The sequence below is a fragment of the Anomaloglossus baeobatrachus genome, unplaced genomic scaffold, assembly GCF_048569485.1.
Source record: "Anomaloglossus baeobatrachus isolate aAnoBae1 unplaced genomic scaffold, aAnoBae1.hap1 Scaffold_890, whole genome shotgun sequence".
Taxonomy (NCBI): domain Eukaryota; kingdom Metazoa; phylum Chordata; class Amphibia; order Anura; family Aromobatidae; genus Anomaloglossus; species Anomaloglossus baeobatrachus.
In genome coordinates, this window is record NW_027445284.1 from 20001 (window position 1) to 36628 (window position 16628).

At 52.9% G+C, this 16628-nt stretch overlaps 1 protein-coding gene across 5 annotated transcripts in view; it reads right to left on the reverse strand.

Annotated features, from left to right (window-relative positions):
- The window catches only part of PPFIBP1 (PPFIB scaffold protein 1), a 40039-nt gene that overhangs the window by 10090 nt on the left and 13321 nt on the right, over positions 1–16628 (reverse strand). For 2 of the 5 annotated variants that reach the window (XM_075333566.1, XM_075333564.1), the window contains exons 8-14: positions 15117–15149; positions 11763–11901; positions 10890–11021; positions 9757–9907; positions 9538–9649; positions 6263–6351; positions 5905–6027 (exon numbers count right to left, since the gene is read on the reverse strand). In XM_075333566.1, coding sequence (XP_075189681.1) covers positions 5905–6027; positions 6263–6351; positions 9538–9649; positions 9757–9907; positions 10890–11021; positions 11763–11901; positions 15117–15149 — 779 coding nt within the window. The remainder of the gene's footprint in view (positions 1–5904; positions 6028–6262; positions 6352–9537; positions 9650–9756; positions 9908–10889; positions 11022–11762; positions 11902–15116; positions 15150–16628) is intronic. The other 3 variants (XM_075333565.1, XM_075333569.1, XM_075333567.1) reach the window with 3 other exon arrangements.

Below are 16628 nucleotides of genomic sequence, written 5' to 3' on the forward strand. Positions count from 1 at the left end.
GTCAGACATCCACGCATAGCTCCACTGTTTAGTCAGCAGCAGCTGCTGACTATGTCGGATGGAAGAAAAGAGGGCCCATATAGGGCCCCCAGCATGCTCCCTTCTCACCCCACTTGCGGTTTGTAAGGTTGAGGTACCTATTGCTGGTACGGAGGCTGGAGCCCACATGCTGTTTTCCTTCCCCATCCCCCTGAGGGGCTCTGAGGAAGTGGGATCTTTCCGGCCACCAAGCCCTGAGGCCGGGCTCCATCCACAGACCCATAGAACCTGCTGGATGTGGAGCGGGAGTGCCGTTCAGGGACAAGGCCCTGCAACTTTCAGGTACTCTGTGTCCCCGTATGGCAGGCCACGCACACTCCAGGCTTGCTGGGTGTGCTAGTGCGCCGGGGACTGTAGCGCTGTGCGCGCTGGGCTTATAATCCCTGCAGATTACTGGGGGACTTTACGTGTGGGGACCGCCGCGCCGACCGCCCCTGGAGCGGCGGCGCAGCTGCGACTTGTAGTGCGCCGGGGACGCGCCGACCGCGCTTTTACGGCGGCGGCGCTTCTAACTTTAGTCCCCGGCTTTTGCGGCCTAGCGCCGCTTCGTTCCCGCCCCCACCCTGTCACTCAGGGAAAGGGAGAGACGCTGTTCTATAGCAGCGCCGAGGGCTGGAGCCTTATTTGCATTCTCCAGCCCCCTTCACTAGACACAGTGGGCGCCGGGTTCCCGCTCTTGTCTCGGGCACGCCCTCGGCCCGCCCCTCTCCTCTGGACGCCGGCAGCCATTCCGGCACGCAGAGCGGGAAAACGGAGACAAGCGCTGAGCTACCAGCACAGGATTCCGGCGCCACACACCCGCTTTTGTGCGGGCGGTAAGCGGCAACTAAAGTGCTGACCCACTAATGCCGAAGTGTCCTGTTGTACTTTTGTACGGTCGCTATTCAGGATGCAGACCTAGAAACAGCAGCAAAAGATCAGGGGTGCTAAAGCACAGACTCTATATGCTGCTTGTCTTGCATGTGCTGCAGTGTTATGTGTCCTTTATGCTTGTATTTACATTGCACTGTAAGGGCTATTCTTGGCTGTCTACCCGCCTAGATGGCTAGACAGCGGCAGCAAACAGCAATGGTGCTAAGGCACAAGCTTTCAATGCTGCTTGGATTGCATGTACTGCAGAGTTTATTTTCATGCTTGTACATTCACTGCATGTCGCTATTCTTGGCTAATGCTCCTTGATGACTAGACAACAGCAGCAGAAAAGCAAGGGTGCTAAGGCACAAGCTTTCAATGCTGCTTGGATTGCATGTGCTGCAGTGGTTATTTTCATGCTTGTATGCTATACATTCACTGTATGTCGCTTTTCTTGGCTAATGCTCCTGAATAACTAGACAACGGCAGCAGAAAAGCAAAGGTGCCAAGGCACAGGCTTTCTATGCTCCTTGTACTGCATGTGCTGAAGTGTTTATTGTACTTCATGCTTGTATGCTATACATTGCACTGTACGGTCGCTATTCTTGGCTAATGCTCCTAGATGGCTAGACAGCAACAGCAAAAAAAAAAAAAAAAAAAAAAAAAAGCATGGGTGCCAAGGCACAGGCTTTCTATGCTGCTTGTACTGCATGCGATACTGTTCCAGGACCCCCAGTGTGTGCAATTACTCAACGGGGTCTCTGCTACAGGTGGCCAAAAGAACCACCTGTGATCCCTGTCCAGGGACAGGGACGGAGTTGCAGTTTCCGCTGATATATTGTCTGTGACTATGACTAACATCTTACAGACTTTGCAGTCCAGACAGACCTTGGGCAATGTTGATTCAATGCCCCTGGCCACCCTGATTTCGAAACAAATCATGGCTCCAGGAGGGTCCCATGCATCCCAGGGTGCAGGCTCTGACACGGACGACAGTCCCAGACGGCCTAAGCGAGCTCCCTAAGAACGGCCCTCGACTTCATCACAGTACTCTCTGTATGATGATGCAGACGTAGCTGTTCAGGACTCTGATCCTGACACCGCTCTCAATCCGGATACACCGGATGGTGACGCTATAGTGAATAATCTTATAGCGTCCATCAATGGAAGGTTGGGTATTTCTCCCTCAACTCCTCCAGTGGAGGGGTCAGCTTCACAGCAGAAGAAATCCCTATTTCGGTATCTCAAGCGTATATTGAGTACTTTTCTGGTCACTCTGCTCCAGAGAAGCAGTCCAGGAACACCACGCTTACCAGATAAGCGTTTCTCCAACCGTATTGAGGATACGCGTTGTCTCTTCCCCCCCTGACGTGCTCAAGCGCTCCAAGGGTGGATCCCCCAATCTCCAGGCTTGCGGCTAGATCTATAGTTGCAGTGGAAGATGGGACTTCACTTAAAGATGCCATTGACAGACAGATAGCCCTCTGGTTGCAATCTGTCTATGAAGCTATCGGCGGGTCGGTTGCCCCGGCATTCGCAGCCATAGAGGCACTCCAAGCTATTTCAGCTAGTATTGCGCAGAGGGACGCGGTCACATGTACATCTTGGCCGCAGTAGCGTCCTTCACCTCGCAATGTCGGCATTGCGACTCAAGCTGTTTATGCTGTCCTGGACTCTACGAGCCGTACGTCAGTGGCGTCCGCCAACTCCGTGTTGTTACGCTCCTAGTGTTAAGGGATTGGAGCAGATGCTGCTTCCACAAAAGTGCTTAACCAGATTGCCTTTATCTGGTGACAGACTGTTTCGTGAGCGGTTGGATTAAATCATTCAACTGTCCAAGGGTACGGATTCTTCCTTACCCCAGCTATCAAACAAGACCCATCAGGAGAAGGGACAGTCGAGGTTTCGGTCCTTCCCAGGCTCGGGCACGTCCCAATTGCCCTCGTCCAACAGGACTCAAAAGGCTCAGAGGGGCGCAGGTTCCTGGCGGGCTCAATCACGCCCGGAGAAGGCAGCCGGAGGAACCGCTACCAAGGCGGTTTCCTCATGACTTTCAGCCCTCTCTCTCCGCGTCCGCGGTCGGTGGCAGACTCCCCCGCTTTAGCGACATTTAACTGCCACAGGTCAATGGCCGGTGGGTGAGAGACAGTTTGTCGCAAAAACTTCCTCACCGGCCGAGCCGAGGCTCTTCTGCAGGCAGTAGGAGTCGTAATCCCGGTTCCTCCTCAGGAACAAGAGACACTTTTTACTCCGATCTGGTCGGGGTGACAAAATAGGACGACTCCTTCCGTTCCGTTCTGGACCTTAAACTGATCAACAAGCACGTGAAAACCAGGCGGTTCCGGATGGAATCCCTCCGCTCCGTCATTGCCTCAATGTCTCAAGGAGATTTCCTAGCATCAATAGACATCAGGATGCTTATCTCCACGTGCCGATTGCTCCAGAGCACCGGCGTTTGCTACGATTCGTTATTGAAGACGAGCATCTTCGGTTCGTAGCCCTACCCTTCGGTCTGGCGACAGCCCCACGGGTTTTCACCAAGTTCATGGCAGCAGTGGGACCACTCCCGCACTCTCAGGGTCACCCTGTGATCCCTTACTTAGACCATCTACTTGTCAAGGCACTCTTTTAAGAGGCATGCCAACACAGCCTGAACATGGCGCTGGAGACTTCCCAGAGTTTCGGGTGGGTCCTCAACTTTTCAAAGTTAAACCCAATCGCTGGCATATCTTAGCTTGGGGTTTCACACTCTCTCAGCGATGGTGAAGCTTCCACTGGACAAACAGCGGTCACTACAGACGGGGGTGCAGTCTCTCCTTCAAGGAGACACCTCATCCAGAGGCAGTCCCTTTCACGCAGTTTCATCTGCGTCCACTTCAATAGAACATTCTTCGCTAATGGGAGGGGAAGTCGATGTCCCTACACAGGAACGTCCCCCTTTCTCAGACGATCAAGGACTCTCTTCAGAGGAGTCCACTCTTCAGATCAATTGTCTGGAGCTCTGGGCAGTGTATATTGCCCTGCAAGACTTCCTGCAGTGGCTGGAAGGCAAACAGATCCGAATTCAGTCGGACAATCCACAGCGGTGGCATACATCAACCACCAAGGCGGACTACGCAGTCGGCGAGCCTCCCAGGAAGTCCACCGGATTCTGCTAGGGGTGGAAGACAGAGCATACACCATATCCGCAGTTCACATCCCGGGCGTTGAAAACTGGGAAGCAGACTTCCTCAGTCACCAGGGCGTGGACGCAGGAGAATGGTCTCTGCACCCGGACGGGTTTCACGAATCGGCACAACAGCAAGGTCCCGGTTTTCATGACGATCAAAGAGCTCTGGCGACAGGCATCTCACGGTCGGTCAACCGTGGGCACTACCAGACCGGCCAGACTTACTGTCCCAAGGGCCGTTTTTCCATCTGAATTCTACGGCCCTGAACCTACTGTGTGGCCATTGCGTCCTAGATCCTAGTGTCCTCAGGATTATCCCAAGGGGTCGTTGCCACCATGAGACAGGCTATGAAGCCCACGTCTGCTAAGATCTACCACGGAAGTGGAAGATTTTCTTTTACTGGTGCTCTGTACAAGGAGTGTCCCCCTGGCCATTGGCATTGCCTACTTTTCTTTCCTTCCTGCAATCTGGGTTGGAAAAGGGCTTGTCGCTCGGCTCCCTTAAAGGGCAAGTCTCGGCGCTATTGGTGTTTTTTCAGAAGCGTCTAGCACGACGTCCGCAGGTACGCACGTTCCTGCAGGGGGTTTGTCATATCGTCCCCCCGTACGAGCGGCCGTTAGATCCATGGGATCTGAACAGGGTACTAGTTGCTCTCCAGAAGCCGCCTTTCGAGTCTCTGACGGATGTTTCACTCTCTCGACTATCACGGAAAGTGGCCTTTCTGGTAGCGATCACGTCTCTTCGGAGAGTGTCTGAGCTAGCAGCGCTGTCATCCAAGGCTCCCTTCCTGGTGGTCCACCAGGACAAGGTAGTGCTGCGCCCCATTCAGGAGTTTCTCCCTAAGGTAGTATCCTCGTTTCATATTAATCAGGATATCTCCTTACCTTCCTTTTGTCCTCATCCGGTTCACCGGTATGAAAAGGATTTACATTTGTTAGATCTGGTGAGAGCACTCAGAATCTACATTTCCCGCACGGCGCCCCTGCGCCGCTCTGATGCACTCTTTGTCCTTGTCGCTGGCCAGCGCAAGGGGTCGCAGGCTTCTAAAGCCACCCTGGCTCGATGGATCAAAGAACCAATTCTGGAAGCCTACCGTTCTGCGGGGCTTCCGGTTCCTTCAGGGCTGAAGGCCCATTCAACCAGAGCCGTGGGTGCGTCCTGGGCATTACGACACCAGGCTTCGGCTCAACAAGTGTGCCAGGCAGCTACCTGGTCGAGTTTGCACACTTTCACCAAACATTATCAGGTGCATACCTATGCTTCGGCGGACGCCAGCCTAGGTAGAAGAGTCCTGCAGGCGGCAGTGGCCTCCTCGTAGAGGAGGGCTGTCTTGCAGCTCTAACTTGAGGTATTTTGTTACCCACCCAGGGACTGCTTTTGGACGTCCCAATCGTCTGGGTCTCCCAATAGAGCGCCGAAGAAGAAGGGAATTTTGTTACTTACCGTAAATTCCTTTTCTTCTAGCTCTTATTGGGAGACCCAGCACCCGCCCTGTTGTCCTTCGGGATTTTTGGTTTGTTTGCGGGTACACATGTTGTTCATGTTGAACAGTTTTCAGTTCTCCGATGTTACTCGGAGTGAATTTGTTTAAACCAGTTATTGGCTTTCCTCCTTCTTGCTTTAGCACTAAAACTGAGCAGCCCGTGATCCCACGGGGGGTGTATAGCCAGAAGGGGAGGGGCCTTACACTTTTTAGTGTAATGCTTTGTGTGGCCTCCGGAGGCAGTAGCTATACACCCAATCGTCTGGGTCTCCCAATAGGAGCTAGAAGAAAAGGAATTTACGGTAAGTAACAAAATTCCCTTCTTTGTCCTGTGATTTTCGGCGCCCGGCCCCCCCGTACCTCTTCGGAGGGTCTCCTGCGCAGGCAGTTGGGCTCGAAGCTGTTGATGCGCAGGACCTGGACCGCGCGCTTTATACTCAGGTGGTGCAGGACGCTGACAACTTTCAGCGAAAGCAAATCATCCTGAGGAGTCAGAGAAGAAAAAAAAATCAGACATTTAAAGGGGCCGCACACAAAAAAAAAGGCAGATAGCCGCGCCCACGAGGACAGTGATGACACTTGACACCACCCCTGAGGGGTCTGATCTCTGCCACCCGGTCACACAATCAGCGGCTCCCTGTGACCATATTGTTTATTCCAGATCCTAAGGGGTTAGCAGAAGAGCTTACAATCAGAGCGGAGCGGTCAGGTGACTTACCACCGTCATATAATGGAGCATCCGACCGTCCAGCTTCGCTTCATCAAACTGCGTCTTGTACTGAGGAAGACCGATGTCATCCAACCACCCTGCAGAGGAGACAACCAAGAGGAGGTCCTGAAATACTCTGTGCTGCAGGGAGTACCTGCTCCTTCCATTATGTGCCTCTCAGTAATACTCTGTGCTGCAGGGAGTACCCGCTCCTTCCATCATGTGCCTCTCAGTAATACTCTGTGCTGCAGGGAGTACCCGCTCCTTCCATCATGTGCCTGTCAGTAATACTCTGTGCTGCGGGGAGTACCCGCTCCTTCCATTATGTGCCTCTCAGTAATACTCTGTGCTGCGGGGAGTACTCGCTCCTTCCATCATGTGCCTCTCAGTAATACTCTGTGCTGCGGGGAGTACCCGCTCCTTCCATTATGTGCCTCTCAGTAATACTCTGTGCTGCGGGGAGTACCCGCTCCTTCCATCATGTGCCTCTTAGTAATACTCTGTGCTGCAGGGAGTACCCGCTCCTTCCATCATGTGCCTGTCAGTAATACTCTGTTCTGCGGGGAGTACCCGCTCCTTCCATTATGTGCCTGTCAGTAATACTCTGTGCTGCTAAGAGTACCCGCTCCTTCCATCATGTGCCTCTCAGTAATACTCTGTGCTGCGGGGAGTACCCGCTCCTTCCATTATATACCTGTCAGTAATACTCTGTGCTGCTGGGAGTACCCGCTCCTTCCATTATGTGCCTGTCAGTAATACTCTGTGCTGCGGGGAGTACCCGCTCCTTCCATCATGTGCCTGTCAGTAATACTCTGTGCTGCTAAGAGTACCCGCTCCTTCCATCATGTGCCTCTCAGTAATACTCTGTGCTGCAGGGAGTACCTGCTCCTTCCATTATGTGCCTCTCAGTAATACTCTGTGCTGCAGGGAGTACCCGCTCCTTCCATCATGTGCCTCTCAGTAATACTCTGTGCTGCAGGGAGTACCCGCTCCTTCCATCATGTGCCTGTCAGTAATACTCTGTTCTGCGGGGAGTACCCGCTCCTTCCATTATGTGCCTCTCAGTAATACTCTGTGCTGCGGGGAGTACCCGCTCCTTCCATTATATACCTGTCAGTAATACTCTGTGCTGCTGGGAGTACCCGCTCCTTCCATTATGTGCCTGTCAGTAATACTCTGTGCTGCGGGGAGTACCCGCTCCTTCCATCATGTGCCTGTCAGTAATACTCTGTGCTGCTAAGAGTACCCGCTCCTTCCATCATGTGCCTCTCAGTAATACTCTGTGCTGCGGGGAGTACCCGCTCCTTCCATTATGTGCCTCTCAGTAATACTCTGTGCTGCGGGGAGTACCCGCTCCTTCCATCATGTGCCTCTTAGTAATACTCTGTGCTGCAGGGAGTACCCGCTCCTTCCATCATGTGCCTGTCAGTAATACTCTGTTCTGCGGGGAGTACCCGCTCCTTCCATTATGTGCCTCTCAGTAATACTCTGTGCTGCGGGGAGTACCCGCTCCTTCCATTATATACCTGTCAGTAATACTCTGTGCTGCTGGGAGTACCCGCTCCTTCCATTATGTGCCTGTCAGTAATACTCTGTGCTGCGGGGAGTACCCGCTCCTTCCATCATGTGCCTGTCAGTAATACTCTGTGCTGCTAAGAGTACCCGCTCCTTCCATCATGTGCCTCTCAGTAATACTCTGTGCTGCAGGGAGTACCTGCTCCTTCCATTATGTGCCTCTCAGTAATACTCTGTGCTGCAGGGAGTACCCGCTCCTTCCATCATGTGCCTCTCAGTAATACTCTGTGCTGCAGGGAGTACCCGCTCCTTCCATCATGTGCCTGTCAGTAATACTCTGTGCTGCGGGGAGTACCCGCTCCTTCCATTATGTGCCTCTCAGTAATACTCTGTGCTGCGGGGAGTACTCGCTCCTTCCATCATGTGCCTCTCAGTAATACTCTGTGCTGCGGGGAGTACCCGCTCCTTCCATTATGTGCCTCTCAGTAATACTCTGTGCTGCGGGGAGTACCCGCTCCTTCCATCATGTGCCTCTCAGTAATACTCTGTGCTGCAGGGAGTACCCGCTCCTTCCATCATGTGCCTGTCAGTAATACTCTGTTCTGCGGGGAGTACCCGCTCCTTCCATTATGTGCCTCTCAGTAATACTCTGTGCTGCGGGGAGTACCCGCTCCTTCCATTATATACCTGTCAGTAATACTCTGTGCTGCTGGGAGTACCCGCTCCTTCCATTATGTGCCTGTCAGTAATACTCTGTGCTGCGGGGAGTACCCGCTCCTTCCATCATGTGCCTGTCAGTAATACTCTGTTCTGCGGGGAGTACCCGCTCCTTCCATTATGTGCCTCTCAGTAATACTCTGTGCTGCGGGGAGTACCCGCTCCTTCCATTATATACCTGTCAGTAATACTCTGTGCTGCGGGGAGTACCCGCTCCTTCCATCATGTGCCTGTCAGTAATACTCTGTGCTGCTGGGAGTACCCGCTCCTTCCATTATATACCTGTCAGTAATACTCTGTGCTGCTGGGAGTACCCGCTCCTTCCATCATGTGCCTGTCAGTAATACTCTGTTCTGCGGGGAGTACCCGCTCCTTCCATTATGTGCCTCTCAGTAATACTCTGTGCTGCGGGGAGTACCCGCTCCTTCCATTATGTGCCTGTCAGTAATACTCTGTGCTGCGGGGAGTACCTGCTCCTTCCATTATGTGCCTGTCAGTAATACTCTGTGCTGCGGGGAGTACCCGCTCCTTCCATTATGTGCCTGTCAGTAATACTCTGTGCTGCTGGGAGTACCTGCTCCTTCCATCATGTGCCTGTCAGTAATACTCTGTGCTGCGGGGAGTACCCGGTCCTTCCATCATGTGTCTGTCAGTAATATTCTGTGCTGCGGGGAGTACCTGCTCCTTCCATTATGTGCCTCTCAGTAATACTCTGTGCTGCGGGGAGTACTCGCTCCTTCCATCATGTGCCTCTCAGTAATACTCTGTGCTGCGGGGAGTACCCGCTCCTTCCATTATGTGCCTCTCAGTAATACTCTGTGCTGCGGGGAGTACTCGCTCCTTCCATCATGTGCCTGTCAGTAATACTCTGTGCTGCGGGGAGTACCCGCTCCTTCCATTATGTGCCTCTCAGTAATACTCTGTGCTGCGGGGAGTACCCGCTCCTTCCATCATGTGTCTGTTAGTAATACTCTGTGCTGCGGGGAGTACCCGGGTCCTTCCATCATGTGTCTGTCAGAAATACTCTGTGCTGCGGCCGTCCTGTGACTTACTTGTCACCCACTTGTAGTCCAGCTTGCCGTAGTTGCTTTCGTCCTCGGAGCCCAGTGACTGCAGCGCCAGCTGGAGCTTCTTGCGGTGCAGCGGGTGTTTAATGCCGAGCTCCTATATTGGAAATCAACAGTGAATCTTGGCGCCCGGCGTGGGTCCCCCAAGAGAAGCGCCCGGTGTGGGTCCCCCCATGAGACGCTCCCGGCATGGGACCCCCTCACCTTCTCCAGGTCCTGCTGAGAGGCGTGCAGCAGGGTCTGCCCGGACACGATCCACTGCTTGCAGCCGTTCACGTAGCCCCCCAGGCCCTGCTCCCGCAGCCAGCCACACACCTGCTCCTTCGTCCACTTGGCAAATGGCGTGTCCAGGTCACTGCGGGGGAAGGGACTCAGGTTATTACACAGCATCTGCAAAAGTATCCAACCCCCAATAAGGCAGCACTGCCCCACTACAACAGCCCCTCCAATCATCAGGCTCCAAGGAACAATGCAGGGGCGGAGCTTATATCTGTGGCTCTACAAAGTCATGAGAGCGGAGCTTGTATTTTATTCTGCAAAGAGTCATGAGGGCGGAGCTTGCTTATTTTCCCACATAAGGGGCAGGACATACATGGATATTTTTTGGCCATGTAAGAAATCATAATTAATGGAGTCTACAGATTAGGACCCTAAAAATCGTTAGGGTGGAGTTTGGTTCTTTGAGAAGTCATGATGGGTGACTCTTCCATTTGTGTCTAGTCAAATGGGTGGAGCTTTCCTTTATAGCCCTATAGAAAATCATCAGGGGCGGGGCTTGAGGATTAGCTCTAAGAAGTTACAAGAGGGTGGAGCTTTGATATTTTTCACTCCAGGACAATTAAGGGGCGGGGCTTACATCTTCACAAGATGCGGAGTTTGTATATTTTTAATTTAGGAATTCTAAAGAGGCGGAGCTTGAATCTTTTGGTTCTATAAGTCTCAAGAGGTGGAGCTTTCATATATTGGTCGTATAAAAACCAAAAAGGGGCAGGGTTTGCTTATTTTTGACTGCAGGAACTCGAGGGGCGGGGCTTCCCCTTACAGGAAGTTACAAGAGGCGGAGCTATCTTTTTTGGCCCTAAAGGAAGCAAATGATACATCAATTGGCCCTATAAAAGGTCACGAGAGGCGGAGCTTGTTCTTCACGCCCTCTTGGGGTGCCATTAATGGACCATCTTGTGCCATGGTGTTCCCCAGCTCAGAGCCTCATAAACAGCGCCCCCCCCCCTGTGTATGGGCGGTGTCTGGTGCATAGGCTGAGCTGCAGTACCAGATGCATCCTGTGCACAGGGGTGGCGCTGCTTGTCATAACAGCTACTTGTTCAATTGATACAAACCCGGGAGCCTGACCCAGATCCCGGGACCAGCCGAGCCTCGGGCCGGCGGTGGATCTGGTCCCACCCCTCTTAAACTCTTCTTCCGGTAGGTCCTCCTCCTGGTTTAGGGTGGTGGACTGACTCCTCCTCAGCCTAAAAGGGGCAAAATCAGAACAATTCACATTAGACCTGGGGGGCAACAAGAAAAGGGCGCCCCCAGACAGAGAGGGTGAAGAGCGCCCCCCGGACAGAGAGGGCGCCCGCGGAGGGAGGGTGAAGGGCGCCCGCGGAGGGAGGGTGAAGGGCGCCCGCGGAGGGAGGGTGAAGGGCGCCCGCGGAGGGAGGGTGAAGGGCGCCCGCGGAGGGAGGGTGAAGGGCGCCCGCGGAGGGAGGGTGAAGGGCGCCCGCGGAGGGAGGGTGAAGGGCGCCCGCGGAGGGAGGGTGAAGGGCGCCCGCGGAGGGAGGGTGAAGGGCGCCCGCGGAGGGAGGGTGAAGGGCGCCCGCGGAGGGAGGGTGAAGGGCGCCCGCGGAGGGAGGGTGAAGGGCGCCCGCGGAGGGAGGGGTGAAGGGCGCCCCCGGAGAGAGGGTGAAGGGCGCCCCCGGAGAGAGGGTGAAGGGCGCCCCCGGAGAGAGGGTGAAGGGCGCCCCCGGAGAGAGGGTGAAGGGCGCCCCCGGAGAAAGGGTGAAGGGCGCCCCCGGAGAAAGGGTGAAGGGCGCCCCCGGAGAGAGGGTGAAGGGCGCCCCCGGAGAGAGGGTGAAGGGCGCCCCCGGAGAGAGGGTGAAGGGCGCCCCCGGAGAGAGGGTGAAGGGCGCCCCCGGAGAGAGGGTAAAGGGCGCCCCCGGAGAGAGGGTGAAGGGTGCCCCTGGGTGAGGGTGTGTAGGGCGCATTCTCACCTCCCAAATAACTTCTTAATCCCGCGCGGCTTCTTCTTGGAGTCCGGTGAGGATGGAGAGCTGTGGATGCTGCCGCCGTCAGACGAGCGCGGAGACACCGCCAGGTCCAGGTGGTCGGCCGAGCCCTTTTCCGTATCTGCTGTAACAATTACCTGCATCATTAATGACCCCACACCACGATACACCGGGGCGCAGCCGTAACCAGCACCTGGCAGGAAAGCGCCCCGCCTAAAAACCCCAGAACTTCACTGCCCCTCACTGACACTGAGCGCTGGAGAGCGCCGCTCACATCCGCCATTATCTCGCTGTTCTACAGACATTAATTCTTATCTATAGCACGGCAGATCGGGTTATCAGCGCCGAGCTCTCGGCTGCACGGCATTCTGGGAGATGCAGTCTGTACGCCGCGCAGTGCGCTGATGAAAGGGAACATTTATTTTTTTAACAAATCTCCCAAAATGTTCGGCAGAAAATAATGAATCTCAGCATCTCGGCTCAGCTGTTAGCAGCGCTCAGCAGAAGTATGAATGCAGCTCTGGAGGATAAGCACAGGATGACTAAAGGGGAGATGATCAGGAAAAGGTGAGGAAAACAATATGGAGATCAAGATGGAGACGAACGAACAGGGGAGGATGAGAGCGTCCTCAAATATATACCAGATATACATACAGGACATATATATATAAAAACAGGATAAGTATATACAGGGGGGTCCAAAAGTAGGGGACAGTGTGTGTAATGGGGTCATCAAACATGGTGGAAAGTGAAACTGACTCATTGCCCCTAGCAACCAATCAGATTCCGCCTTTCATTCTTCACAGACTCTTTGGAAAATGAAAGGTGGAATCTGATTGGTTGCTAGGGGCAATGAGTCAGTTCCACTTTACACCATGTTTGATGACTTTATTACACACACTTGCTTTTGGACCAGTGTGTGTGTGTGTGTGTGTGTGTGTGTGTAAATATATATACACACATACATATATACACACACACACACGTATATACACACACACACACATATATATATATATATATATATATATACACACACACACACACACATATACACACACACATATATACACACACACACACACACACACACACACACACATATACATACACACAGCCGGCATATAGACACACATATATACATCATATACACACACACACACACACACACCGCCGGCATATAGACACACATATATACATCATATACACACACACACACACACACACCGCCGGCATATAGACACACATATATACATCATATATACACACACACACACACACACCGCCGGCATATAGACACACATATATACATCATATATACACACACACACACACACACCGCCGGCATATAGACACACATATATACATCATATATACACACACACACACACCGCCGGCATATAGACACACATATATACATCATATATACACACACACACACACACACACCGCCGGCATATAGACACACATATATACATCATATATACACACACACACACACCGCCGGCATATAGACACACATATATACATCATACACACACACACACACCGCCGGCATATAGACACCCATATATACATCATATATACACACACACACCGCCGGCATATAGACACCCATATATACATGATATATACACACACACAGCCGGCATATAGACACCCATATATACATGATATATACACACACACACCGCCGGCATATAGACACCCATATATACATGATATATACACACACACACACACACACCGCCGGCATATAGACACACATATATACATCATATATACACACACACACAGCCGGCATATAGACACACATATATACATCATATATACACACACACACACCGCCGGCATATAGACACACATATATACATCATATATACACACACACACACCGCCGGCATATAGACACACATATATACATCATATATACACACAGCCGGCATATAGACACACATATATACATCATATATACACACACACACCGCCGGCATATAGACACACATATATACATCATATATACACACACACACCGCCGGCATATAGACACACATATATACATCATATATACACACACACACCGCCGGCATATAGACACACATATATACATCATATATACACACACACCGCCGGCATATAGACACACATATATACATCATATATACACACACACACACCGCCGGCATATAGACACACATATATACATCATATATACACACACACACCGCCGGCATATAGACACCCATATATACATGATATATACACACACACACCGCCGGCATATAGACACACATATATACATCATATATACACACACACACACCGCCGGCATATAGACACACATATATACATCATATATACACACACACACCGCCGGCATATAGACACACATATATACATCATATATACACACACACACAGCCGGCATATAGACACACATATATACATCATATATACACACACACACACCGCCGGCATATAGACACACATATATACATCATATATACACACACACACCGCCGGCATATAGACACACATATATACATCATATATACACACACACCGCCGGCATATAGACACACATATATACATCATATATACACACACACACACCGCCGGCATATAGACACACATATATACATCATATATACACACACACACACAGCCGGCATATAGACACACATATATACATCATATATACACACACATACCGCCGGCAGTCCACTTAGTAAAATAATCTAGGCGTTTATTCTAGGCGAGCGTCTGGTATCAGGCAGATGGATGTGACCGGACGCCCTGGAGAGGACAAAGTAGTGATAATAGGACGTGTGTTTTCCAGGATCTCCCTATTGGCTGATATAAGAGAGCAATAGAGCAAATGAAGATAAAAGACTTCAGATTTAGTGTCCCTGTTACACTTTTTTTTTTAAAGGTTAATTGCACATTAATGTATATAGTTATATCCCATATACACAGGGCCGACCGACCGCTGCGCACAGGCCCGACCGACCGCTGCGCACAGGCCCGACCGACCGCTGCGCACAGTGACCGCCGCTACACATCATTACATCATTTTTTAATTGTAAAATAACTGAGACAATAGATGGAATAATTAATACTTGTTGTTTCTTCCGTCCTGCAATGAGCCGCTGTGACCAGCAGATGGCGGCAGAGGCTGGAGGACACAGGTTAGTACATGGGGGGCACAGGGGGGATTACACTATGTACAGGGGGGGGGTCCTACATTGTTTAGCGAGGCGGCACACGGTGATGTTAGAGGATGGTGGGGACACAGCACACCGTGGAGGGGGCAGGATGGACATGCAGCGTGTACTGTACCTAATGTGGGGGCGCTCGCACTGCGGCTGCGATCTTCAGGGTCCCAAGAAATGCAGAAAATCAGACGTAGCCGGAGACAGAGCAGAGAGACATTAATATAAGAAGAGAACAGCGGGGGGCGCAAGAGACAAACACAGAGCCCCCGCATAAGGAGGTGGAGGAAGTCAGCAGGCAGGGGGCGCCACTAACACACACACGGGGGGCGCCACAGCCGCTCACACACAGGGGGCGCCGCAGCCGCTCACACACAGGGGGCGCCGCAGCCGCTCACACACAGGGGGCGCCGCAGCAGCTCACACACAGGGGGCGCCGCAGCCGCTCACACACAGGGGGCGCCGCAGCCGCTCACACACAGGGGGCGCCGCAGCCAGGCTCACACACAGGGGGCTCCGCAGCCGCTCACACACAGGGGGCGCCGCAGCCGCTCACACACAGGGGGGCGCCGCAGCCGCTCACACACAGGGGGCGCCGCAGCCGCTCACACACAGGGGGCGCCGCAGCCGCTCACACACAGGGGGCGCCGCAGCGCTCACACACAGGGGGCGCCGCAGCCGCTCACACAGGGGGCGCCGCAGCCGCTCACACACAGGGGGCGCCGCAGCCGCTCACACACAGTGGGCGCCGCAGCCGCTCACACACAGGGGGCGCCGCAGCCGCTCACACACAGGGGGCGCCGCAGCCGCTCACACACAGGGGGCGCCGCAGCCGCTCACACACAGGGGGCACCACAGCCGCTCACACACAGGGGGCACCACAGCCGCTCACACACAGGGGGCACCACAGCCGCTCACACACAGGGGGCACCACAGCCGCTCACACACAGGGGGCACCACAGCCGCTCACACACAGGGGGCACCACAGCCGCTCACACACAGGGGCACCACAGCCGCTCTCACAGAGGGGGCACCACAGCCGCTCTCACAGAGGGGGCACCACAGCCTCTCACACACAGGGGGCACCACAGCCGCTCACAGACGGGAAGTAGCAGTGGGATGTTCCTAACACACCTAGACACCTCATCACAGCCGGAGAAACTTGCTACACCTCAAAGATAGAAATGAGGAATCCTAACTTGCTATTCCTTTGGGGACTGCTCCGAGGCAAGTCCCCAACATATAAAGCCAACAGTGATGTAAGAAAACACAGTACACAGATAGAAAAAAATAGATTAGCAAAGGCAAGGCCCGACTTCCTAGATAGAATAGGACAGGACAGGACAGATAGCTGATTGCGGCCAGCAAAAAAAACCTTCAAAAAATACCAAACTCCTGATAGAAAAGAAGGGAATTTTGTTTACTTACCGTAAATTCCTTTTCTTCTAGCTCCAATTGGGAGACCCAGACCATTGGGTGTATAGGCTATGCCTCCGGAGGCCGCACAAAGTATTACACTAAAAGTGTAAAGCCCCTCCCCTTCTGCCTATACACCCCCCCGTGCTCCCACGGGCTCCTCAGTTTTGGTGCAAAAGCAAGAAGGAGGAAAAAATTATAAACTGGTTTTAAGTAAATTCAA